Source organism: Dipodomys spectabilis, unplaced genomic scaffold (assembly GCF_019054845.1).
Source record: "Dipodomys spectabilis isolate Male_0828 unplaced genomic scaffold, ASM1905484v1 ptg000026l, whole genome shotgun sequence".
In the NCBI taxonomy this organism is placed as follows: domain Eukaryota; kingdom Metazoa; phylum Chordata; class Mammalia; order Rodentia; family Heteromyidae; genus Dipodomys; species Dipodomys spectabilis.
Genome location: NW_024870703.1, coordinates 4767959 through 4795080, shown reverse-complemented (window position 1 = coordinate 4795080; position 27122 = coordinate 4767959). Strand labels below are relative to the sequence as shown.

The 27122-nt window shown below is 47.9% G+C and overlaps 1 protein-coding gene across 1 annotated transcript in view; it reads right to left on the bottom strand.

Annotated features, from left to right (window-relative positions):
• Window positions 1-4229: 4229 nt before the first annotated feature.
• Window positions 4230-27122, bottom strand: part of Kcnk12 (potassium two pore domain channel subfamily K member 12) — a 47214-nt gene continuing 24321 nt past the window's right edge. Inside the window, exon 2 of the mRNA XM_042675541.1 lies at window positions 4230-5210. Coding sequence (XP_042531475.1) covers window positions 4309-5210 — 902 coding nt within the window. The 3' untranslated portion in view covers window positions 4230-4308. The remainder of the gene's footprint in view (window positions 5211-27122) is intronic.

The window sequence follows — 27122 nt, the reverse complement described above, 5'->3', positions numbered from 1 at the left end:
GGCTCAGCTACCCATCACCCCAGAACCTACCAGGAAAAAGGTCTGCTGGGGGTATCTGTATGAGGGCTAGAGTCTCCCTGGTCACGTGAGCAGCTGTTTTCCAGGGGTAGGTTTAGGGTTGGATGCTAGCTTCTGTGTAGATAAAACAGAAACCCATGCATATTGTACAAAAATGCCCTCCAGGCCCTGTAGATCACGAATGAGTTAAATATGGGAAAACTTTCTTCAAGTGGCCCAGCCTGGGTTTTCCTTGGGGAAAAGTAGCTCTCGGTAAGGCTGCTCTGTGTGTGTGGTGGTGGTGTGTGTGTGTGTGTGTGTGTGTGTGTGTGTGTACACACCTATTGGGCAAATGTCCAGGGCTGTTCCCAACTTGCTGAGGACAGAGACTGCCCCAACAGGCAGTGGGGCCTCAGGAGACTTAGGGGCCAGACCATCTGGCTATAATAAACCAGGATACCAAGAATGGCTTCTTTACCTGCCTTCAATATTAAGAAGGCCTGGTACCTGGCCCAGGACTTCTGCGTTGCCACAGCTAGAGGACAAGTGTTTCTTGGAGTCACGCATCTGAATTAGAGCCTACAGCCCAGCATGAAACAGACAAGTGTGGGCCTGAGGTTAAAAGGCAGCTCCTGGGCCTGAGTTGTAGATTGCAGTGAGCTGCCAGCAGTAGGGCAGGCTAGAGACTCCCATGATGGGTGGAAGAGGCTTGGCATCTGAGGGAATGGATAATTTCTTAGCCTGAGGTTCAAGAGAACCTGCAGAAGAGAAAGTGGTCTCTACCAATGTCATTGATATTCCTTTAGTTGCTCCTGAAATGATATAGGATGGCCTATTCTTGCTTCTCAGTGTTCACCATCAAACAAGTTGTCAAACCACATGTCCTGGGCTGGGGGTATAGCTCAATGGTAGAGTGCTTGCCTAGCATGCATAAGATTCTGAGTTCTATCCCCAGCATCACAACAACAACAACAAAAAGAGCCAAGCTCTGGTGGCTCACCCATGTAATCCTAGCTACTTAGGAGGATGAAATCTAAGGATCATGTTTCAAAGCCAGCCTGGGCAAGAAAGTCTGTGAAACTCTTATCTCCAATTAACACAAGAAAACCATAAATGGAGCTATGGGTCAAAGTGGTAGACCACTAGCCTTGAGCAAAAAAGCTCAGGGACAGTGCCCAGGCTCCCTGCTGTGACTGAAAACAACAACAACAAAAACAAGAAAACAAAAAAGAACAAAATAAAACAACAACCAAGCAAGCAAACCAGCTGAAAACCCACATATCCCTTAGGGATGGGTCTAATGCTCCATCAAGTCTCCTGCCTGAGGAAGCTCTAGTTTTTCAAGGAAGAAGACCTAGGCATCAGGGGCACTGAACCCTTTGGCTGGACAGGAAGGATGATGATGTGTTGTAGCATGCAGTAGCACTGAGATTGGGGCTGGATGATGGGAACCTGGGGAATTAGGGCAAAAATGGACATGTGCCACAGGATGCCAAGTTAGTCTGATACTTTAGAGGACTGGTGTTTCTCTGGGAAGTTACGAGCAGGCCTTTCCTTGTCTGGCCCCTCAGACCATGCTTCTGAAATTACTTGCTCAAACTGCCCTCCCCCATCACCTCTTTCTAAAGCCAAAGTTTAGGAAAGGATTGACTCTAGGAAGCACTAGAGATGGACCAGGCTGCTAAAGAATAGAGCCAGGTCCTGATGGCTCATGCCTGTGATCGTAGCAACCCAGGAAGCTGAGATCTGAGGATCACGGTTAGAAGCCAGCTCAGGCAGGCAAGTCCATGAGACTCTTATCTCCAAATGCCCACCAGAAAAGCAGAAAGTGGCCCTGTGGCTCCAAGTGGTAGAGCACTAGCCTTGAACAAAAAAGCTCGGGGACAGCATCTAAGCCCTGGTTCAAACCCTAGGACAAAACAAAACAACAACAGCAACAACAAAAACCCATGATGATTTATTTTCTCTGGAGGTAGATCCTGGTCCCTCCCACAGATAGGATTTCATGCAGTGTTATGCACTAGTTGGTGTGGCATGGCCTGGATGCCTTAGACTCATACAACCTAAGTGGCTCAGTGGCTAGGCCTTAGCTGTGCTCTTGCTAGGGCTCCCTTCCCATATGCAGGCTGCTACTTTTCAGACTAAGTCCTCATGGTCCAGATACCTCTGCCACGGGGATCTGTGCTTCCCCGCTCTGGATGGCTCAGATCCCAAGTTATTCCTGTTGCCTAGGTGACATTTCTAATTGAAGGCTTTTTAATGGTTCCTTTTAAAAGGATGAAACTGGTACTTTATTTTAAAGTTTTGTCAGAAGTCCTGTCCTACAGACATGTGCTTTTCCAAGTATCCTGTCCCATCTTATGGTCACAGCCATTGTTCAGATGGGGAGTCATAGTGGATCAAGAAGTAGAACTCTAGGAAGAGCTTATTTGGGGGGATTTAGCAAGACTGACCTGGCCAGTGCTGCCTTGCTCATTTTACCCCACATTAGGGTCTGAGTTTAGAAGACAACCCCAACAAAGATAAGAAATGACTCCCAAGTCATTGAGAATCACTAAGATCTCAGATCATTTGTTTCTTTCCTATCGTAAACTAGAAGAGGAAAGAGGAGTTTGCCATTCAGCCTGACTCTTAAAGCTGAGTGTGAATGTGCATGTGTGCATGTTGGGGTGTGTATGTATGTGTCCTCAAGCTTCGGGTACATTTACAGGGAGGGGATGTCTCACATTGCTAGATAAGACTTCCAACAGAAGCAGTATGCTTTGGGTCACACCACACCTATTAACTCTGGTACCTGTCTTTCGGGTTGACATTTCCTTCGATGAGAAAAAGGGCAAAGAATTGCTCCTTTACAGCCCTAGATCTTCATATTTTCAATGAAGCCTGGGTATCTGGCCTTCCTCCCAGTTAAGGACCTACAAGCTGCAGAGGAGGAGTCTGCGAGAATCTGTCCTTCAGCTTGAGCATCCAGAGCATAACTTTAATCCTAAAATTACTTCCATCTCCGGGTTCCACCAGTTCCCTCCCTCCTGCTTTTCTCCACCTCCAATACAGATTGCATGGAGAAAACAAGCTCACCAGATTGCTGGGGAGGATACACAGGATTTAGAATGGAGTTCTAATTCCCCAAACACTTTACAGGCACGGGAGCCAAATGCACTGACATTTGTGGAATGGCAGCTTTGGGTTCCTGGTGCTGTAGGCCCTAGGTCCCCCCCTAGCCTAGCAGCTGATACAACTCTGACTCAGTTGGAGGAGAGGTGAGGCGTTGGGGGGCAGGGGCTGTGTTCTATACACCCAAGATCTCTAAAAATGGGAACCGTTAAACACCAGTAGTTAAGAAAAAGAAAACACTACAACAATATCTTGTTAAGAAGAGTCAGCTATTCCTGGTTAATGGTGAAAAGCATTCCTGTGTGTGCACGAAGTTTGGGAATGAAGTGGGGGGGTGTTGGGGGGGGGGGTCCAAGATGGTGCTTGTTACCTGGAGATGAAAACAAGACCCCTGCAACCTGAGCTGCTCCTTCCTGCCGGCCACCCAGGGTTGCTGCCCTTTGAAGTCGCTGCCCTGTGTGCTGTGCTGAGTGGACTAAACGCAGGCTGAGAAAGGCCAGCCAAGCCCCTCACCATTTGCAATTTCCAAATCTGGGGGAAATGCCACAGTCCAAGTGGGTGCTGTTTCATCTCATTGCATAATACTACAGCATTCTCTGTGTGTAGTGGCTGTTCTATATATATATACACCGGGAGGCAACATATGGCTCTCCCCACCCCCACCTGTCAAAACTGTGACTACATTGCTTCTGACGACCAGAAGGAAGCTGCTAGGCCGGGCCAGGATTCTAAATGCTGAGGAGGTAATTCAGAGCCATGAAAAGCTGCACCATATGCTTTGAGGTTGCCAGCTGCTTATGTGCATGGGGAAGGGTTTGGTGCCAGTCTACAAAGCCCAGGAATGCCACTCTCCTTGCTGTGGTGTGCGCACCCGGTGGGCAGGGGAGGGGGTGTGTGTGGGAAAATGGGTCGGGTCTGAGGTGCCATTTTTTTTTCTCCCTGGAGGAGGATCGGATGAGGGCGGTGGTTCCCCCAAAAGAGTTCCCCCAAGAGATGTACAAGGAACACAGGCGCCCCCAAATTCTGCCCTTGATAACATCAGGCCTGGCCAAATCGTATTTCTTCCTTTTCTTTCTTTCTTTTTTTTTTTTTTTTTTTAGAAAAAAAAGTTTTCTTTTTGGTTTCACTTTATTGGATAAGGATTAAGAACGCGCCAGCTCTGAGAGAAGAGGAGCAAACGCGCCCGGCGGCGCTGGTCTACCTGGAGGCGCTGGTCTCGGCCAGCCTGTTGTTCATGATGCCCAGCGCGCCCACGCCGCCCGAGAAGCCGTTCTGGCGCGTGTTGACGCACACGCCGCGCGGGTAGCCATTGGCCGTCTCGGACAGCTGCTTCTGCAGCAGCGCCAGCGACACCTTGTTGGAGGCGGTGAGGTCGCGCATGGAGATGAGCTCGCCCGACAGGCGGCGGCCCTCGGTGTCGCTGTCGCGAGCCCCGGGATCGGCGCCCAGCGCGGCCAGGCGGCGGCGCAGCCGCGATCCCGGGGTGATGGCGTTGCGCCGGGCCAGGGGCGCACCGGGCGTCGGGCAGCAGCGCGCGCAGCAGCGGCAGCTCAGCTTGCGCAGCATCCAGTTCAGCACCTGCTTGATGAGGATGGAGATGACGTTGAAGAGCGAATAGATGCAGCACACGCCGAGCAGGATGAAGAGGAAGTTGCCCAGGCGGTAGAGTCCCTGGTTCCGGTAGGCGGCTTGCTGGCTGCTCACCAGGTCCCCGAAGCCGATGGTGCTGAAGGTGACGAAGCAGAAGTAGAGCGAATCCACGTAGTCCCAGCCCTCCACGCTGGTGTACATGGCCGAGGCGCAGCACGACAGCAGCACGGCGAACAGGCCCAGGATGAGCAGCACGTGGTACACCGAGGGCTTCCAGCCCGCCAGGCTGTCGGCCTCCGACAGCGCCGAGCCCCGGCGGAAGGTGGCGGGCAGCAGGCCGCTGCGGCGCAGCTGGCGCTCCCGGCACGCGCGCATGATGAAGGCCAGCAGCGAGATGATCCGCTCCAGGAAGAGGTTGAAGAACAGGATGGTGCCCGCGCAGCCGAACAGGCCGTAGGCGATGAGGAAGGCCTTCCCACCCACAGTGGCAGGAGTGGTCATGCCGAAACCTGGGGGAGGCATAAGGAGGATCAGCTAGAGCAGGGGGTTCTTGGGAAGTGGGGGGGGGGGGGCGTGGGTGTGGGGCAGGCTAAACCGCAGTGCTGGCCCAGCTCCTTACCTGAGTGGCACTTACACATTTGCCTTCCTTGGTGTGACTAGATGTGGTTCCTGATCTTCTCAATCCCTAAATTGGTGGAGGTGACATGTCCTTACCCGGGCCGCTGTATACACCCACATGGGGAAGGCAAGATGGGAAGAACCCTCAGGCTATAAAGCAGAGGGCAAAGGTGCAAACCATGGAAATACCCCACAAAGCCAACAAGTGACATCTGTTCTACTACTGCACATCCTGCCTCTAGCCCCAACGGTGTTTTTTTACGCAAACCTGGACAGACAGCCTTGCAAAGCCAGAATTCCATTAAGACGTCACTTTAATTAGGATTGTGCACTCTGGGACCAAATAGAGAAAAAGGATTTGTTTATTTGTGCCCGTATTGGAGTTTGAATTTAGGGCCTGTGCCCCTTAGCTCTTTTGCTTAAGGCTGGCACTATACCACTTGAGCCACAGCTCCACTTTGGGCTTTTTAGTAGTTAATTGGAGATAAGAATTTCACATGCTTTCCTGTCCAGGCTGGCTTCAAACCAAGATTCTCTAATCTTAGCCTCTTCAGTGGCTAGGATTCCAAGTGTGTGCTACCAGTGCCTGGCTGGAAAGGACTTTATGAAACTCACAAAAAGATTGTTTAGGGGGCTGGGAATGTGATTTAGTGGTAGAGTATTTGCCTAGCTTGCATGAAACTGTGGGTTTGATTCCTTAGTACCACATAAACAGAAAAAGCCAGAAGTGGTGCTGTGGTTCAAAGTGGTAGAGAGTTAGCCTTGAGTGAAATTGCTCAGGGACACTCCCAGGCCTTGAGTTCAAGCCCCATGACCTGAAAAAAAAAAAAAAGGATTGTTTGGAGTAATACATGGTGGCTCAAGCCTATAATCCTAACCACTCGGAGGTAAAGATTGGAGTTTGAAGCCAGTGTGGGCAAATAAAAAAAATTCAGGAGATTGTATCAACCAATGAGACTGGTGTGGGCCTGCTAGCCTAGCTATGGAGGAAGACTAAAGGCATGTCACCTTCTATGACAAGGGGAAGCACAGCATAAGTGGACACACTGAATGGACCATAACCCATGCAAAAAGAGACTGGAGGCATGGCTCAAGTGGTCTAGCAAGGGTGAGGCCCTAAATTCAATCCTTAGTACTTTTAAGGAGGAGGGAAGAGATCGAGTGTAAACCCACACCTTCAGAGTGTGAGCAAGGCCCAGCCACAGAAAATTCTAGCACTCTTTTTTCTGATCACTGTCATTCACTCTGGTCTAGGAGGAGGCTTTGGGCCAGCTAAGGGCTGTGCTGCTGGTGTGTGTCTGGGATTTTGTCCTCAGAGATCTTCCCTGCGCATGGGTAGCTGCTTATTGCTTGATACTTTTTATGTCTTAGCCTCATCACTTGTTCAAAGCACAGGCTTTAAAAGAGTTTTTATCCATTGATTTCTGCCGCCTGCCATTCAGGGCAACACAGCGGGGGCTGCTTTGCCTCTCCATCCTGATCTGCTCTCCTTGTAAAGCCTGGAATTGCCTGTCTGCTGTGTGTGAGTGGGGAGGCGGGGGGCTTTAATCTCTTGATAGGAAGATTCACTTACTTCCTGGAGTCTGAGCTGAAAATGGACCCTTTGAGCAACTCTGTGACACATCTGAGCACCTCTGGCTGCAAAACAGAGGCATTCCTACTTAATTCATGTCCAACAACAGCCTATGCACTGCCAAGGTAGTGGGACCAATCCTGGGAAAGAGATGGACAATAATTTGTCTCATTGACTTACTGTCTCCCTAAAAAGGCCAGAGTAAATATTTCTTGTAATCCTCACAGAGGATTTTCTAGATTTCCCGGAGGAAATACCCAAGCATATGACTGAATATGCTTAATGACTTAAGGAAAATCCTAACACAGTATTCATGTTGCAAAAGTTTAGTTGGGTTCTTTTTCTTTTCTTTCTTTCTTTTTGTCGATCTTAGGCCTGAACTCTGGGCCTGGGTGCTGTCCCTCAGCTCTTCAGCTCATGACAAGCACTCTACCACTTGAGCCACAGCACCACCTCCAGCTTTTTCTGCTTACGTGGTGCTGAGGAATTGAACCCAGGGCCTCATGCATGCAAGGTAAGCACTCTACCATTGAGCCATCTTCCTAGCCCCAGTCAGTTTCTTATATTCAGAATTTGACCACAAAAGAGTGAACTGAACAAGTTGCAGTTTACCTAAGAACTTGATGGAATGATTTTGCTATACTTCAAAGCAAGTGAAGCTCAAGTTCTTGAGTTCATAAAGAAATCAGCAGCTCTGAATTTACGTAGCTATATGTGGAATGGAATGCATATGTGTTTGTAAAGCATCATAGATTGATAGTCCAGATGTCCAGAAACAGAAGTACATCAGCCTGTTCACGATAAGGAAATGCTACACATGAAAAGAAATGAGCCACAGCTATTTCAACAAGAGTGAGTCTCATGAAAAAGAATGTTGAACATGCATGCAAACATGATGATGAAACCTGTTGGAATTGGAAGGGGTAGGAGGGTTGGGGGAGTAACAGAGAGTGTTAGGTTGATTTGAATACATTGTATACACACATGGAGATGTCACAATGGAGCTCCTTTTTGTACAACTGACAGGTGCTACTAAAATAAAGGATATTGGACAAAAGAAGCTATCTACAAAATAATATGAATACAAAATCAGGCAAAAACAAGTTATGGTACTTTTCAGGGATGCACATTTGGTTGGTCAAATTATAAGGAATAAGTGCTTGGAGAATGTATTGGAGCTTCTAGTCTCTCTTCTACAGTCTCTCGTGTACCCTTGAATGAAGAACATTCTCCTTCTAGGGAAAGTTGTCCTCATTGAGTGAATCTGCAGGGACAGGGATGCCTGCTTGGCCTGCCAGCTCAGCCAAATCAACCCTTCATACGTTGGTCAGTGGGGTGACTGATATCACAGCCAGATCACCCTCAGATGGAAAGGAAATTGCTTTTGGTCAGAGATGGGATTTCCTTTCAGGGTAGGCAGAGTGTGACTGGGTAGGGATATAGGGGACCTTGAAATGATCTACTGACAGAGATAGTGATTACCTAAGTGATAGCTGTATGAGGTTTGTGTGTTTTATGAATTCTTGTACTCTCATAAGACACCCTTTAAGGATGAAAGAGGTTGAAAGAGGTGACACTGATCAACGTGAATTGTATTCATAAACTGTTTTGTTTAATGGCAACTCCCCTGAACAACTACTTAAAGACAATAAAATCATAATAAGAAATAAAACAAGACCTTTTAAATAAGAAAACTTTATTTGGACAGGAGAGGAAGGAACAGCAGAAGGGATATGACCTGTAGCTTGTTCAGTTCATTTGGGGACAGACTGACATCCATTTGTCCTGACTGAAGCCTGCTGACTAGACCAATGTACCCAATGCTTCTACTCATTCAGGAATACAAAACCACTAGTAATGGGGGTCATTTCATTAAATTCCTAAACAAATGGAAAAGCCTAAGCCTGGAGAATTGATGCTTTGTTTAGTTAAGAGAATATTGAATTGGATTTTCCTATACTTTTAAGCTTTTCAGCTGAAGTCTTTAAAGCTGAGAATAATTTGTGGTATGTAATTCCAGGTTTTAAAGAGAAGTTCTAGACAAAGCTCTGCTAGACTTAACTAAATTGGCAAATTGGGCCTGGCAACTAACAGCACATCCCCTCCCCTGCCCCTCCCAGGCTGTCTGAAAGGCTCAGAATTACCCAGGGATGGGTGGAAGATGGGCACAAGGTAGGAGATTTGTGGTGGTGAGAAGTGCTTAGGCATCCTTCACCCATCTCCAAACCGCACAATGGTTATTGGGGGTTAGGTAAGAGAATCTCTCCCTGCAGCAAGAGGAGAGCTGGGCAGCTCACTTCCAGCTGGACGCTGGCTAGGGCTCAGATACACCTATGAGCTTGAGTGGAATGTGAGGAGAGTTCCAGGAGAAGCAGCGTCTGAAGTATGTCCTCCAGAGTCGGAAGCTATACTAGCAAATTGTCTCCGTGGGCTGCTGACAGGGGCTGCTCACACAGACAGTGGAGGAAGAAGGCAGAATGCAAGCAGTCCGCCCTTCTGGGATGGTAGAATTCAGACCTTTTCCTTTCTTCTTTTGAGATGGAATCTCACTGTGTTGTTCAGGTTGACCTCAAATTCCTGGGCTCAAGCCATCCTCCTGCCTCAGTCTCCCTGATAGCTGGAACTACAGGCATGCAGCACTACCCCTGACTTGTAACTTGTATCTTAAATATCTCTGAGAGGTCTATGTGTTATTGAAGACATGGTCACCAGGGTGGTGCTATTGGGAAATAGTGGAACCTCTAGGACCCCTTGCAGAGGATTTTGTGCAGTATGTCTTCCTCCACCACGAGCATGCCCTATAGAGACAGCACATCTCTTCTCTGCTGCCCCTATCCAGAATCTGGGCTGGGATTTGTCCTAGCATCTTCTTGTGTCTCTGTCTTAGCTTTTATTCATCACAACCACTCAGTCAGCTGGTAACTGCAGTCCCTAAACAAAGCTGGAATTTCTCTGCCGAGCACACAAGTTTCAGGCTGGCTGGTCTGTAGGTTCTCTGATCACAGACAGCAGTCAGTGAAAGTATCTCTCCTTCTTGCCTGATTTCTCAGGTCTGGCTCCTTGGATCTGCTTCTCTTCCTCTACTTTGCTGAATACCACAGTTAGCTCAGCTCCTGGGGGACTGGGGGGGGGGGGCGGGTAGAATGCGGTGTCCATCTGTTTTTACCCTCAACGTAATGAGCTGTAGGCGATGGGGTATGTCAAGGTTCTGGATCTGATCTATGTCTTGCACCACTGCTTGGTCCCCAGTCTAGGGGATCAGACCCCGATCTCTGGCAACATGTAGGAATTCAGGCTGACTGTGGAAAGGAGCCTTAAGCTCCAGCTAGGGAAAAGGCACTCTTTGCCATCCTGAGAATCAGCTCCCCACCCGCGTCACACCCTGCGGAGGTGTAATCTGTCCCCAGGCTCACACCAAGCCTGCTGTTTTGTTTATGCCACAATTGATCTGCCATTCTGGTTTGCAAGGAGCAGACACTGGGGGCTTTATTATGTCATTCTGACAAAAGCTGCGAAGCTCATTCCTACAGCCTGTCTGGTGCCTCCTGCGCACATGGGGCCCTGGTGACAGGGCCTGCAAGAGTTCAGCTCCAAGAGCCTGGCTGGGAGATGGGGAGGCAGTGCTGGTCTGCATTGTGCACTCCTGGGTGGCAACCTCTCCTGGGCACTAGACATACTCCTCCCCTCCAGCCAGTGAGGGAGGCACTGCCATCCCAACAAGGCAGGCAAGGAAGTGGCTCCGGGAGATGAAGATTCTCGCCATGGGAATTTGTAAGAGGTTGAGACATCCTGAAGCCTGTGCCCTTTCCATTATGCCAGAAAGATGAGTGGCCTTGGCTCATTATCCTCTGGGACCTTTTCCTGCCGGGCACTGTATCGTCAGCTGAAGGAAACAAACACAATGTATAGTTCAACCTGTTATTCTTTTGAGAGAAAAACTGGCACTACCAGTCATGACCTCAGGTCAGCATGCATGATCCAGAGCTAACCAACTGGGCTGTGAAATTAAAATGCAGATTCCAGGGCAGGTCCCACTTCAGGGGGTTTCTTTAGAAAATTGGGAAATGGACCTAGGAATCTGCATCGTAACAAAGATTTCTCCATGTGTTGTAAATGAATGAAGTTATTAAGATACAATGAGGTTAGCCCCCATGCTAGTGGCTCAGCCGATAATTCTAGCTGCTTAGGAGGCTGAGATCTGAGGATGAAGGTTTGAAGCCAGCCTGAGCAGGAAAGTCTGTGAGACTCTTGTCTCTAAAGAGCTTGCAAAAAGCCAGAAGTAGAGCTGTGGCCTAAGTGGCAGAGCACAATCTCAAGCAAAATAGCTCAGGGACAGTGTCCAGGCCCTGAATTCAAGCCCCAGGACATGCATGCAACACACACACACACACACACACACACACATACACACACACACACACACACACACTAAAGTTTTTGGGTTTTTTACATTTTTAAAAAAACATGTTGGGCCCTGGTAGCTTACACCTATAAATCCTATCTATTCAGAAGGCTGAGAGGATCTCAGTTAGAAGCCAGCCTGGGCAGAAAAGCTCAAGAATCTCTTATCTCCAATTAACCAGAAAAAGGTCAGCAGTGGAAGCATGGCTCAAGTGGTAGAGTGCCAGCCTTACATGAAAGTCAAGTGAGAAAGCCACAGTACTGGCAAATAAAGGAATAAATAAATTTGAAGTAGTATACATTTTTTAATATAAGGGGTTTCAATGTGATCTGTAAAATAACTGTTAATAAGCAATTTGAGATTATCTTCTTGATTGGACTCTGGTAGTTGACATTTAGTTGTCTCCTTACCAACGATTCCCTGAGCCCTGCACTGAGCCAAACCCACCCAACACTAGGAATGTTTGCCATTAGTCTCTAAACCAATCAGGTTTACCCAGTTTCTTAATCATGATTGGCTCCAGGTGAGGAAGAACTAAGCCAGTCAAGGCAGGACATTTCCATGGCTACAGAGATTGGTTTGGGAATTGACACATGATCCCTATTCAGGCCAATGAGAGGAGAGCTTTTCTGAGGGTTTTCTGAGTGTGATTGGCCGCCATCAGAACACAGAAGAGGGAGCCTTAGAAAACAGATGACACTAAAGAAGACTGAGGGGAGAAGGGGGACTGAACTGGGGGGTATTATTATTATAGTTGTTGTCAGTCATGGGGCTTGAACTCAGGGCCTTGGCACTATCCTTGAGCTTTTGTGCTCAAGGCTAGTGCTCTACCACATTGAGCCGCAGTACTACTTCCAGTTTTCTGGTGGTTAATGGGAGATAAGAGAATCACAGATTTTCCTGCCAGGGCTGGCTTTGAACTGAGATCCTCAGATGTCAGCCTCCTGAGTAGCTAGGATTACAGGAGTGAGCCACTGGTGTCTAACATCGGGTGAGATTCATAAGCTGAGCCAGTTTAAAAGATAAAGCTGCTGAAGTTATATAGCTTGCCTTAAATCATGGAGCAAGCTAGTGGCAGAACCTGCCTTTGGAGCAAGAGGAAGGTTCTGATGTGACAGGAGAGAGGGAGGCGAATGTATCGGGGATTGGAAGGCAAAGGAAGGGTTGTTTTGAGTAGTGTTCAACCTCTATTGACAACAAAACCACCTGGCCCGGTCCCCAGGTGTCTCAGGTCCAGTCCAGAGAGCTACAGGCTGAGGTTCTTCTGCTGGAGTGATGACTGGAGCTGTGGTAGAGCAGGTGTTTGTGCTCAGTCTAGAAGACAGGTGGGGTTTCAAGCACAAGGGAACTGAGGCCCAGTGTTGACAAAAGCATCCCCTGCAGGAAGTGCTGTGCCGGGAGCCTTGGGCACACATGGGCTTCAGTCTTCTGGCAGCCCCATTACAGCTGTGTTCAGTTCCTCTGGCTGCAGTGAGTGTGCAGGAGCAGGAAGCGCTGGGGAGGTTTCTGTCTGCCTTGCTTCTCCAGCAGCCTGCCCTGCTCTGTGGACACTCAGGGATCCTCATGGCACAGAAGAGAAGCTGAGGCCAGTGTCCTTCCTCAAGCGAGGACAAAGCCACCAATACCTTCCTCAGCAAGCTGGGGGCACAGGGAGGAACAGGCACTGTGACCACGGGCTGGGTGCAGACACCCCATAACGGGGCCGCATGGACACCATATGTCCTCTCTCTACCCCTAGCTTCTCCCTCTAAGACTCCCAGCACCGGTGCCTACTTCAAATGTTGTTCTGAGGCTGGAAGGAGGTTGGGGGTGGAGCCATAGGCTTCCCACAGTGTCTAGAACATGATGAGCGGTCCCTAAAGCACCAGCCACGGGTGAGGTACGGTGTATCTATCATAACCAAGTGGCCCTGGGGATGCATTGGAGATAGGGAGCATCATCACACCTTGAGCCATCTCAGCAGCTGGAAAAGCCCCACATGCTCTCAGGCCTGCCTCTCCCATGGCCTCCTGATCCTTTTACCTCGCCGGCCTGTTTCTCTACCTCTGGGTTCACTCCAGCTCCAGCCCTGCATTGCTATACAAGGAGCCCAGGTAGCACACCATATTTTCCAGTCTCAAAATTGATTTTTCTTTTTTTTTTGCCAGTCCTGGGGCTTGAACTCAGGGATTTGGCACTGTCCCTGAGCTTCTTTTTGCTCAAGGCTAACACTGCCACGTGAGCCACGGTGTCACCTTTTCTGTTTATGTGGTACCAGGGCTTCATATTAGGCAAGCACTCTAACACTAAGCCACATTCCCAGCGCCACCCCTCCCGCCCCCCCCCCCCTTTTTTTTGTAATGGTCCTGGGAGTTGTCTCTGAGCTTTTGTGCTCAAGGCTAGTATTCTACAGATCTACTTTTGGCTTTTTAGGGTTTTTTTTGTTTGTTTGTTTTTTGTAGTTTTAGTGGAGATAAGAGTCTCATAGACTTTACTTTCCCAGGCTGGTTTTGAACTACAAATCTCAGATCTCAGCCTCCTGGGTAGCTAGGATTACAGGTGTGAGCCCCTGGTACCCAGCCCGAATATGATATTTAAAAAGGTACTGTTGTGGGCTGCTGTATTTGTGAGTGCTTGTGGAGTTGTCTAATCTGCAGAATTAGATGGTCCGCTCTCATGAGGAGGCAGCCCTGGCTTCCTTCCCTGCCCTGTGTGTGTGCATGCACACGTGTGTGCTGAGAGGGTTGTGTGTGTATGTGTGGTAGTGGCGTGTCTGTTTCACACTGATGCTCAGCAGCTCAGGATGGAGTTGAGACACATGGAATCAGAAAGTACCATCACCCCAGTTCCTTTGTCTACCTTTGGCTTACTTTGGGGAGGGGGAGAACCTCCGAGATCATTTGCTTTTTAAGGGCAGTAGCCTGCGATGCCTGGTTGGGAGGGGAGCTGGGAAAACAGGGCTCTTAGGAGTGCAGGCCAGTAGTTTTTCTTTCTTGGCATTGACCAAGACACCCATGAGCTAGCCCAGCCTCCACAGCAATTCTTAACATGAGAAAGGTTTGGATGAACTGTGAGCAAATGCCTCCCTGAAGTCTGTGAGCCTCACCGCTGCTTCCCTGCCGGTAGGACTGACGTCCACCCCCACTCTGTGCTTCAGCTTGGAGATTAAGCTCTTTTTTCCTCACCAGAAATCATTCAGCAAAATGAGTTATTAAAAGCTGGTTAACTACTCCTGCCTCCGGGTAGCTCCCGCTTAACAGCCTCTCCTGGGGAGCAGTTGACAAGCAGGCCCTGTGGAACTGGCTGGAAGATGACTCATTTACATATAGCCCGGCTCCATCCTGCCCCCCAGATCTGTCCCTGCGTATCTGATGACTAATCTTCTTTTGGATGAGCTCATTGCCCCACCTGTCCCCTTCCCCCAAAAGAGCAGAGTCTTAGCCTCTGCCCAGGACCTTGGGAGCAGACTGAATTCAAAACCAGAGAAGGCCTTAGCTGGGGCAAAGGCCTGGCCAAGCAGAGCTTGGAAGTTCTAATACCTGTCCAGCTCTGCTTCTAGTTCTTTTCATTAAAGAGTGCCCACAGGGCATAATGTCAGTTCCATCCCATGTTACTTCGAAGTCTCCATCAAAAAGGAGCAGGACTTTAAGGACACTGGGGTTTCTACTCTCTGTTCAACTTTTTAGTTTTTTATGTTCCTGAAGCAGCATCCCCTCTGCCCTGTCCATATAGCCACAGGCACTCTGGAGGACCTCTGTGCCTATGCAGAGGGGGTATGTGGAGAAGCAGAACCCCAGGAGCTAGATAGAAGCCTCTGAGGAGCACAGAGGCCAGTCTTTGAAGGTAAGGGCTGTCTGTGTGTGTGTGTGTGTGTGTGTGTGTGTGTGTGTGTGTGTGTGTGTGTGTGTGTGTGTGTGATAGAGAGAGAGAGAGAGAGAGAGAGAGAGAGAGAGAGAGAGAGTTGTGTAGGGCTTGAACTCAGGGCCTGGGTGATGTCTCTAAGGTTTTCTGCTCAAGGCTAGCTAATGCTTTACCACTTTGAGCTACAGCTCTCCTTCTGGTTTTCTCATGGTTAATTGGAGATAAGCATCTCAAGGACTTTCCTGCCCATGCTGGCTTTGAACTGCAATCCTCAGCTCTTAGCCTCTTGAGTAGTTAGGATTCTAGGCGTGACCATCAGTGTCCCTCTGGTCTGGCTCTTTTTAAGGTGTCCCCACACTTAGCCTTCTCTCTTTCTCCCTCACCTGTACCTGGCTCTCTCCACAGTAGGTACTCTAGAAGGCTGTTCCAAAGGAAAACACAAAGAGAAGAAACCCATGAATTAGAGCTGAAGTCAGAGAACTACTCAGGGAGGCCTGTCCTGCTAGCCATTGACCTACCCAACCTAAGGGCTGGCAGACAGTCTAAAGGGGCTGCCCACAGAGCCTCAGCATAGTAGCCTTAGTGAGGACTTGGTGGAGACCAGCATGGACCATGACCATTGGGCGGATGAGGCAGGGCTGGTTTTAACTCTGTGGTTGGGGAGGCTGATGGCTGCTACACAGGAAGTGAGGAGAAGGATGGGAGAAACAGAAGATGGAGCTCTATCCCCAGTCCAAGTCTCCAGAGCAGAAATCATTCACTGGGGTGAGGTGGGAGGGTAGGGGATAAGATGGCTCTGTGTAAATGCGTCATCTTCTAAGGCTCAGGGATGGAAGCAACAGGAGTGAAGTAAGATCAAAATCAGAACATAGGGCCCAGCTCTGTCCACACCTCCTCGGAGGCCCAACTCAGCTTTTTGTTTAGAGAATGTGATTTTGCTCTGAAACAGATGCCCAGTACTCAAGTACTCACATAGGAGTACTTGCTGTGGTCCAAATGCCTGACGTGGGCCTGTGGTAGGAGTTTGTGTTATCTCTTGCGTGATGGAAGGGCCTGGCAGGCTCTGAGTTCATATCCCAGTAGTGCCAAATAAAGAAAGAAAGGAGGGAAGGGAGCTGAGGTTCAGATGTTAAAGACTAAGGTAACAGAAAATGGCAGTGCCAGGATTGCAACTTCAGGTCTGCCGTTCAAATCCACTACGCCAGCAGCCGTGTGCCCCTCCCCGCCCCAGAGTCCCTGGTGTCTTAGGAGCACCTTTGGGCCCATTCTGTGCCCTGATACCATGAATCCCGTTCTCTAGTTGTCAGAGACACCTTCCACACTCAGCAGTGACTCTTTGCCTCTCATCTGTATGAATCTGATTCATCATAGCACTTTCAGCGCACCAGGCATTTTGGCCTGATTTGCTGCCTTGTGATGGCCCTTGACCTGTCCACTGGTGTCCCAGAGGATTATTTAATCCTTTGTGATTTGTTACATTGCCTTGTCAATGAGCATACAAGCCACGTTCTAGGTTTCTTCCTGGCTGGGACGTGCAGGGGCTCTGAGAGTAGTGGCGATGGTTCTCTGCGAATGGATTCTTTGTCTCAATCATCTTTGGCTTCCATCTCAGTATGAGTTTTACTCCTTTAGCAAGTTTTTGAAGCATTTCTTAGTCTTTTGGCTAAGATCAAGCATACCATGGCTTTGAGACATGGGGGCAGGGAAGGGACATAATGATGGGTAATAATGTCCATGCCCCACAGCCAAGATGAACAAATTGTCAATCTGTCTCATTGTGACAAGGGCTCGCTGTGGTGGGGCAGCTCTGCACAGGGCCTCAGAAAGCTCCAATTCTGGGATTGGGGCTTAAGTTAGTGAACTAAGGGAGAGCTCAAGGTAGCAGGCTTTACTCTGGATTGGACACTGGCAGGGAGTAGGAATGGGAGTGATTCTCTGGTGGGTACTTTTCATAATGCTCAGCTGGGGACTGGGAATGTGGCTTAGTGGTAGAGTGCTTGCCTTGCATGCATGAAGCCCTGGGTTCAATTCCTCAGTGCCACATACACAGAAAAAGCTGGAAGTGGCATGGCTCAAGTGGTAGAGCATTAGCTTTGAGCAAAAGAAGCTAAGGGACAGTGCCCAGGCCCTGAGTTCAAGCCTGAGGACTGGCAAAAAAACAAAACAAAACAAAAACTACAGAAACATAATGCTCAGCTGTAATCCTAGCTACTCAGGAGGCTGAGATTTGAGGATCGAAGTTTGAAGCCAACTAGGGATGAAAATCTATAAGATTCTTATCTCCAATTAAGCACCCAAAAAGCCAGAAGTGGAGCTGTAGCTCACATGGTAGAGTGTTAGCCTGGAGCATAAAAGCCCAGGGAGTATCCAAGCCCTGAGTTCAAGCCCCAGGACCAGCACACACACACACACACACACACACACACACACACACACACACACACACACACACACACACACACACACACACACACGCAATATTTAGCTGGAAGATGTGTTCAGCATAGCACCAGACACTCATATTCCCCACTGAAAGGGTATTGGGTTGTTTGTGTGGTTTGGTGATGTTCTTGTTTTGGACTGTGATGGACTTGATGGGGTGAGTAGTCTTGTTTTCATGGAGTAAGCTACTGCTTGTGCCCCCTAGCCAACCAGTTCACTCCATTGGCTAGCCCCTGGTTCTCAGCAGCTGCCGTTTTCCATCTCCAAATGGTTTTTCCCTCTGTCTCCCAGGACAGCATCCTTTCAGATGCTATTCATTATTTTTGTAAAAGAAATGATGTCTTCATAGAACTCCCCTATGACCCAGCAATCCCACTTTTGGGCATTTACCCTAATGTTTACAAAAAAGACCACACTAAAGCTACCAGCACAACTATGTTTATTGCAGCATTATTTACCATAGCTAAGATATGGAACCAACCCAGATGCCCCTCAGTAGATGAATGGATCAAGAAAATGTGGTATATATACACAATGGAATTCTATGCCTCCATCAGAAAGAATGACATTGCCCCATTTGTTAGGAAATGGAAAGGCTTGGAAAAAATTATATTAAGTGAAGTAAGCCAGGCCCAAAGAAACATAGGTCCCATGGTTTCCCTTATTTGCAATATCTAGTATAGGTATGAGTCAAGCGGAAAAGGTCAGAGAATGTGATGTTAGGAAAACGAACCCTCAAATATGTATTTTAATGTTTTTGTTTCTTTCATGCATGTGTTTCTAACGCATTTATAAGATTATTTCTTTGTTGCTTTGTATGTCCCTCCCCCACAGTGTAACCCCCGCTTTCACTATATTTGATGTCAGTATAACATGTGGAGGAGACGGGGACAAACAAGTCGTTTAAGGATTCAGGTGGACCTGTTGCAACAATTAGAAGTACAAAATGTCATGTCAAAACCAGCTTTACAATGTTGGTGTGGGGGGGGAGGGGGGTATGATTGGGTGGGAGGGAGGGGGGAGGCTAGGAAGGGAGGTGAAGGGTAAACAAAGGAGGAGGCTGCAATGCTTGGTAAGAAATGTATGCATTATCCTGCCCATGTAATTGTAACCCCTCTGTACAGTATGTTCTCAAATAAAATAAAATAAAATTAAAAAAAAAAAAAAAAAAAAGAAAAAGCAAAGGGACTGTGCCCAGGTTCTGAGTTGAAGCTTCAGGACCAGCACAAAAGAAATAAAATAAGGATCAAATGACTGCAAAAAAAAAAAAAAAAAAAAAGAAATGATGTCTTGTCTGCTCAATTTGTTTGGTGCATGTGTGCATGCACACACATGAACTTGATTCTCTTGGTGGTGGTGGTGGGAGAATGATTTTTAGTTTTTCTTCTGGGTACTGTTGGAAATATTTTACATTTTCTGGGTACAAATGGGATAGTTTCTACTTTTGAAAACATTACTTTCAATAAATACTGTGGTTTTTTTAAAAAAAGTTGATAAGAAAAACTTTTTGGCTGGGGGTATGGCTCAAGTGGTAGAGTGCTTGCCTAGCAAGTTGAAGGCCCTGAAATCAACCCCCAGTAAGATTTTTTTAAAAAATCCTGACCTGATGACACACAATGACCAAAACATCCTATGAAAATGACAACAAAGGGTAATTGATGCCAGGCAACAAGACACAAAACTGGGAGGGCTTCCCAGAGGAGGTGCTGCTGGATCTGAGAGGCAAAAATTCCTTAGCAAAGCAAGTAGAGGTGACGGGGTCAGGATTTGGGGGTTTGTGTTGGGACATCCACAGAGGTCCTGTAGGAAGTCTTCTCAGGGGGCGCTTATAGTATGAGAATGAGGGCCCTTGGGAAATCTCAGCATTAAAACCTTCAGCCTATGAAGGAGATGTCATTCATTTATCATATACTGAGGGCCTACTGTGTGGCAGGCACTGTACTAGGCTCTTGGGATCCATCATCAGTCCAAACCCTGAGAGGCTAAAATTGCCACATGGCAGATGGATAATAAAGACCAAACAATGCACACATAGATTATGTGGCTACAGAAAAGCAGAAATGAAGAACATAACAGGTAAAGGGGGTGAGGAGTACCAAGGAGTGGGAGGAGGAAGGTTCTGGTATGTTAAGAAGTAACAAATGATCACGCACTGGAGAAAACTGTGTAAAAGTGTTCCAGGCCAAGGCCCTGGGGCAGGAGGGCTGGACAGAAAGAAGGCAGAATAAAGGCGAAAAAGAAAACACCAAAGAGAGGAGCCAGCAAATCCCTTACACACTCAAGTGACAGATGAGGAAATCATTGTCTTTGATTTTAGCATAAAGGATAAACAGACAAACCAATGGCTTCACAAAAAAGAGAAGGAAATGCAGTATATATGCAAGTAGTTACTAAGTGCAGTGGAGATGCCAACTGTATTTAATAACTGTTCCTCTTCTCTATCAGGAGAATCCCTTGCAATTCTAGAAGGAAATTAGATGACCAGAATAGCCACTCTGGACACTGGAGAGCAAAGATGGATGTCTTCCCTAACATGGTTATCACTGTAAGCCATGAAGATGTCACGATTGTCCCCATTTGGGAGATGTGGAAATGAATTCATGGAAGTAATATGGCTCACAGGACATCTGACTTCCTCAGGTCTGAGCCATCAGCCATCTCCTCTTTCTTAATCACCTCTCTTACAAAGTTTTCATTTATCATAAGAGAATATGTTTGCATTTTATATCTAGTTACTCTCTTTTATCTGTTAAATTTTTTTTTTTTGTTGGTCTTGGGGCTTGAACTCAGGGCCTGGGCGCTGTCCCTGAGCTCTTCAGCTCAAGGCGAGCTCTCTACCACTTGAGCCACAGTGTCACTTCCGGCTTTCTGAGTGGTTTATTGGAGACGAGAGTCTCACGGACCTTCCTGCCCTGGCTGGCTTTGGACCACCATCCTCAGCCTCCTGAGTAGCTAGGAGTACAGATGTGAGCCACCGGTGCCTGGCTTCTGTTAAAAATTTTAAGTGATAGTTAAAAAACCAATGTGCTTCAGCTCCATGGCTGCAGGGGTAAAAGATGGTGATGGCCAAGGGTACAGTAGTAAGCCAAGGGGGCTACAGCAAGGAGCCAAAACAGTGTCACAAAAGCAGAGGGAATGAACTCAATGAACCTGGAGGCAGGTGGTCCAAGAATGAAGAAGTGAATGGAGAAGGGGCAGAAACTTCTAGAAGTGCCTAGTAAGATGCAACCCTAACTGTTGCTGGGATTTCGCAACCACAGGCAGCCTGCTGTGGGCCTAAGCATTACAGCTTGTGATGCCAAGTAGCTTAGGCTGTGGAAGATGCTGCTAGGGAAAGACATGGGCAAAATACAGGTAGAGGTGTGACTGTGGAAGCCACCTCCGGGGGAGGCACAGGACACAAGCATGTGGTGTGTGCCGAGGACAAGGATGGATACTTTGCTTACCTTACCTTTAGGGAGATGGACGTCTCCTTGCAGCAGAGCACAGTGGCTGAACCACAGGCCCTGGAGTTGGGGATTGGGTCCCATTCCCCCCATTACTCACTGGGGCCTCCACCAAGCTACCTACTATGCCTCAGTTTCCTTGTCTTACCAGGTGGAGACAGTATTACCTGACAGGGCAGCTGTGAGTACTTAGTGCAAAGTGATCATCATAAATACAACACAGTGCGGTGATTGATGTTAACATCCCTTCTTCCCTCTCTCTCCATGTATCCCTCACTCATCACCTGCTATTGACTTGCCTAAGATTATGAAAAGCCTACCTAGCACTAGCCATGAAAGGAGGCTGCTGTACCAAAGGGCTTAGTATCTGGCCTGGGAGGGTATCTGAGGGCACAGGCTCACCCCTCAGGGTCTTCACCAGGGTCTGGTGTCTGTTAGCAGTGAGTCCCCTGTGCTGGGAGTTCCAAATGCCACTTCTAAATTCCCATGGGTCATTCGAAAACAGCAACCACAGACTATAGTGCCCTTCCTCTCACAGAAATGGAAATAATGATATCTCTCTGCCTTTGTAAAGGGATAGCAGGAACATCTGCTTTGAGATTATTTCTAGGAGCCAGGTGCTGGTGGCTCATGCCTGTAATCCTAGCTACTCAGGAGGCTGAGATCTGAGGATTGCAGTTCAAAGACAGCCTGGGCAGGAAAGTATGTGAGACTCTATCTCCAATTAACCACCTAAAAACTGGAAGTGGCACTGTGGCTCAAGTGGTAGAGTACTCTCCTTGAGATGGAGAGCTCAAGGACAGTGCCCAGCTCAGAGTTCAAGCCATATGACCAAAAAAAAAAAAAAAGATTATTTCTGGGGGCTGGTAATGTGGCTTAGTGGTAGAGAGTTTGCCTAGCATGCATGAAGTCCTGGATTTGATTCCTCAGTACCACATAAACAGAAAAAGCCAGAAATGACACTGTGGCTCAAGTGGTAGAGTGTTAGCCTTGAGCAAAAAGAAGCTCAGGGACAGTGCCCAGGCCCTGAGTTCAAGCCCCAGGACTGGCAAAAAAAAGAAAGAAAAAGAAAAAAAAGATTATTTCTGTCTTCTGCAAAACAAAACAACAACAAATCAGAACCATCAATGTCCATGTCTTTTTAAATTAAGTTCATTTAGTTTTTGATTTTGTGGTACTGAGTTATTGAACCTAGGCCCTTATGCATGCTAGGCAAGCACTCTACCACTAAGCCACATTTTGAGCCCAATGTCCATGTCTTTTATGGAAACCTAGGCACAGCATCTGCAGTGCTGGGCCTTAGGACACTATTCACTTTTGGTCTACCCATACTTCCTATTGCTCAGGTAAACCATTCCAAAAGGAAGGTCAGAGGCAATACAGCACTGGATGGATTTCTGCCATGTTGTATCCCAGACTTGATGCATCTCTCTCCTCTTCTTGCTCATGTCTTAGCCTTCATCCTCCTCTTCCTCTTGCCCACCAGAGCTGCTGTGTGTGTAAGCACTGTGCTAGAACGTGGCCAGGCCAGCTCCTTCTAGGTCTGTCACATATAATCATACCTTTTGTGGAAATCAGACAGCTCTTACTTACAGGGACAATTTCTGAAAAGTTTCAAGTCTTAGTACCAAAGAGATGGAATGCCTTCCTCTGAGGTGATCTTTAAATTCAGACAGGTTCTCTTCAGCAGCGGTTCACTGATTCCTGGGATCTCGAGGCATGTGGGATTGTGCTCCCTAAAGTTCACAGGCTGAGGTTTCAATACTCTGAATGTCACGGAACTGGTAGACAGATCCTTCTAGAAGTAACTACGGAGCTGAGTGTGAAAGCACACACTTTGTAATCTCTCTACTCCAGAACCAGAGACAGGAGGAGCATGAGTTCGAGGTCAGCCTGGGCCACATGGTGTCTGTCTCAAAAACCAAAAATAAAGAACAAATTTAAAAAACAAAAGGAGATAACTAAGGTAAAGGAGGCCAATGGGGAGAGAGGTCCTAAATCCAATCTGATTAATGTCCTTGTGAGAAGAGATGAGGAGACAGGTAGGTACATACGAAAAGATGTTCAGAGAAGAGGCAACGTGGCCATCTACACGTCAAGGAGCAGCGCCCAGGAAAGAGCCAACCTGCAGGCCCTTGATCTCAGATCTGTAGCCTCTGAAGCCTGGAGAAGGTAAGTCTGGAGGCGAACCTGCCAGGTCTGTGGCTCACTTGCCTGGCTGTGGAAGCCCAGTGTGGCTGTGCCCTGGCTCACTATTTCTGGCAGCAGACAAGGCAGCAGGAGCCCAGGATACAAAGCTTCACTCAGGAGCCCTGATTGGAGCCAGTGTTTATATTTATCCTGCTAACCGCAGGGGACTGTTTATACCCAAAGAAACAGCCTCCCCTGAAAGGTGGGGGCAGCCAAGGAGCCAGCTGCTTCCATCAGGCCTGCTGGGAAACTCCAGACTCACGTGGAGCCTCCCCTAGGCTCGCTCGAATGTGGTCTTCTTGCCCCTACTTCGGGCTCAGGGTCCAGGACCAGAGTTCAGTCTTCCCAGAGACATGAGGATGGCATGGGGCAGGCTGCTGCCCACTCCAGCACTATATGAGAATGAGTGACTGCAGACATGTTTCTCTCACAGTCAGTGTGATGCTTGGCACTTAATAGATGCTTAATAAATAGAGTAACAAAAGATTTTGCTTAAAAAAGTATCTTCCTTCTAGCTTGATATACTGTAAAATGTGTCTGCACCTACCTGGGAAGGATCACAGGGTGTGTTCCAAACACCCTAGGTTTATTTGGGGGTCTTGTAGCTAGGATGGGCTTTCCAGATCCAATAAGAGGTTTTAGCTGGGCCTGTATTGACTTTTGTCTTATCAGAAGAGTCACCACTGTGCTATAAACCTTGACATTCAGCAGGGGTGCATGAGGTTAAAGGGCCAGTGCCCAGTGAAGACACCTGGGCTGTACCTGTCCAGGAAGTCAATGCTTGCCCAGTAACAGGCAAGAACACATAGGCCAAAGCTTCCAGGGTTCCTATGCTGGCTTGTGGAAAGACTTTTACTTCTGAGTGAATAAATACACAGGTCAGTCCACACACTGGCATGTGAATATTTTGTTTTGTTTATTTTCCCTGTCCTGGGGTCTGAACTCAGGGCCTGGATGCTGTTCCTGAGCTCTTTTGCTCAAGGCTAATGCTCTACCACTTTGAGCCACAGCACCACTTCAGGCTTTCTGGAGGTTAATGGGAGATGAGAGTCTCACAGCCCTTCCTTCCTGGGCTGGCTTTGAACAGCCTCCTGAGTAGTTAGGATTTGGGGTGTAAGACATCAGCATACGGCTTTTTTCCTTTTCCTTTATTAGTGGTCCTGGGGCTTGGACATAAGGCCTCATGCTTGTGATACAAGTGCTCTATCATTTGAACCACAGTCCTCAGCCTTTTAGTTTGTCTTTCAGAAAGGAATCATGCATTTTTGCTTGGGCTGACTTCAGTCTGAGTTATTCTCACCTCTGCCTCTTGAGTGGCAGGGGATTATGGCTGTGAACCCTAATTCCTGGCTTTGTTATTTGAGATAGGGATCACTTTTTTGCCTAGGCTGGCTTTATACCTCAATTTTCTCATCTCAACCTCCCAAGTAGCTGAGATTACAAGCATGCATACACCACCCCAACTGGCCCTTTGTTGGCTCATAAGGAGAAAGAACAGAGGGATTGGACATTCTGTGGACTGAGCTGGGAGCTGATGTGAGTAGTGAGTCACTTCCTCATTCTCACTGAGCCTGACTCCGGAGCTGTGGCAAGGGACATTTAGTATTTGTAAAGGGAAACACCATGAACCCTGCTATGGTTCTCATGATGGCTCCTGCTGCGGGGAGGAGAAGGTTTGTTCCTCTGAGGTGGCAGGACACCAGTCACTGCTGCTGGGAGAAAGGACTCTTGGGCTGCAGCCTCCCCAGTGCAAGCACTGACTTCCTAGAAACACACCCCACTCTCACCTCCTTTCTAGCTGACTAGCTCCACTGCCTCAGAGAGCACTGCACAGACACAGAGCTCTCCTGTGACATGCAGCTCAGACATCTGCACCCTCCCTCTCCAGCTGTCCTACACCCTACCACTCCTCCACAGATGCTGGTGTCCAGGGCCAAAGGTACACCAAAGCAATTCTCCTCACGTGCTATCTTGGCCTGGGACTCCCTTTTGAAAAGCTGTGCCCTCTGGAAAGCCTCAGCCGAGGGAGATTGGATGCTCCACAATGTTGGGCTGCCTTCTGGGAATGACATCTGGGAAAGCCCTTCTCCCGCAGCTCTTTCCTCCTAGGCCTAGTGATGGCTGCCATTGTTCCTATGTTCTTAGTAGAATACAGGGCCCTGTGTACTTTCCTGTCTGAGTAACTCAGACTGCAAAAGCTATAATTTTCTGGGATTTGTTTTAAGTGCCCTTTGTTGGCAGATGTGGGCTCAGTATGAGCACTCTATAATTTTCCAGCCTCCTAAATGTCCCCCCTGTAGCTAACACCTACCATGCACCAAACATATCCCACCCTCTTTCCACCCCCACCAGACAACCCAATTAGTCACACACACAGTCTTCACCAGCGCCCTCATGGGTGGTGCAGAGTGAGGTCTTATGGAGGGCATACTCATGCTTCTGACAGCCTCTCCAAGGAATACTATGTACCCAACAACAGAGATGTCTACACAGTGTCTATACATGAGAAGCAAGACCTAAAGTCTTTATTTGGAAAAGAGACTCAGAGGCAAATCTTGGTAGTAGTATTTTAGTGGTGAAAACATGGTAGTTTCCCCCCCTCCTTTTCCTTTTTGGCTTCTTTTTACTTTAAATGTCCTATAACCCCCCCCCCCCCCAATTAATAAAGACAACTCTCTTTGTCACTTATTTTTTTTAAGGGCAGGGATTAAGTCCTGTAGGGAGGAAGTTGTACAGGCACAAGGGAGAAAGGTGGTGGGAGGTTGGATAACCACTGGCAGAGGCAAAATAAAGATGGAGAGGCAGTAAAGCTCAGATGCTCGGGGTGGGGTGGGGGCTGCACAGGAAGTAGCCCTTGATCTGCTGTGCGGATTTTTGAGCTGGGAGGAAGGACCCCAGTGTGGATGCATGAAGTCTGTTGCCCTTGGCTAGAGATGAGACACCAATAAGGGCACTTAGGCCTTGAAAGGGATGGGGATAGTAGGTGAGGACCTGAAATGTAAGGTAGCTTCCCTTGGAGGAGACAAGACTTCTGCCTTCAAAGCAGGGTGGCCTTAGAGCCATGTCTGAGGACATGCAGGGCTTGCTCTGAATTACTCTCTGTTGTGTAGAATAGCAGCTTTCAGATATGCTGGACTTCAGTTAGGACTTTACCTACTTTCTTGTGTGTGTGTGTGTGTGTGTGTGTGTGTGTGCACGCGCTCCCGCACTGGGGCTAGAACTCAGAGCCTCACATTCTCAATTGGCTTTTCTTGCTCAAGGCTGCTGCTCTACTCTCTACCGTTTGAGCCACACATTCACTTCTGACTTTCTGCTAGTTAACTGAGGATAAGTCTCATAGACTTTTCAGCCTAGGCTAAGTTTAAATATCTATCTCAGATCTCAGACTCCTGAGTAGGTAAGATTCCAGGCATCCTTCCAGCCATCAGTACCCACATCTTTTGAATATAAATGCCAAAAATATAATAATTCTACATCTTGTTTATACACGTAAACAACTTACTAGCACATCCCAAGATACAAGTTAGTAAATAATTATTTAGTGGACTCATACGTAACTTATTACTGTTGATGAATAATTTTACCAATAAATATATCCAATCATGTCAGAGACACCAGACATCCCAGATGTATCTCCCTTGCCTGAGTCTATAAGAGAAGACTGAGATGTGGCAGGCACACTGATGGCCACCTGGTCACCTACATGAGCCTTGTTCAATGAGAGGATGGTGAAGTCCCTCTGCCTCTGCCATCAAGCTTAAGCTAAGTCTCTTCTGCCCATGACACACATCATACTTCCGGTGGACACTTGACATGACCTACCACCTGGCCCTGCATTTGACAACTTTGCTACTGAACAGCTTTGCACCTGCTTGTTTTTATCTGGTTTCCTACAAAGGCTTTTTTGTAT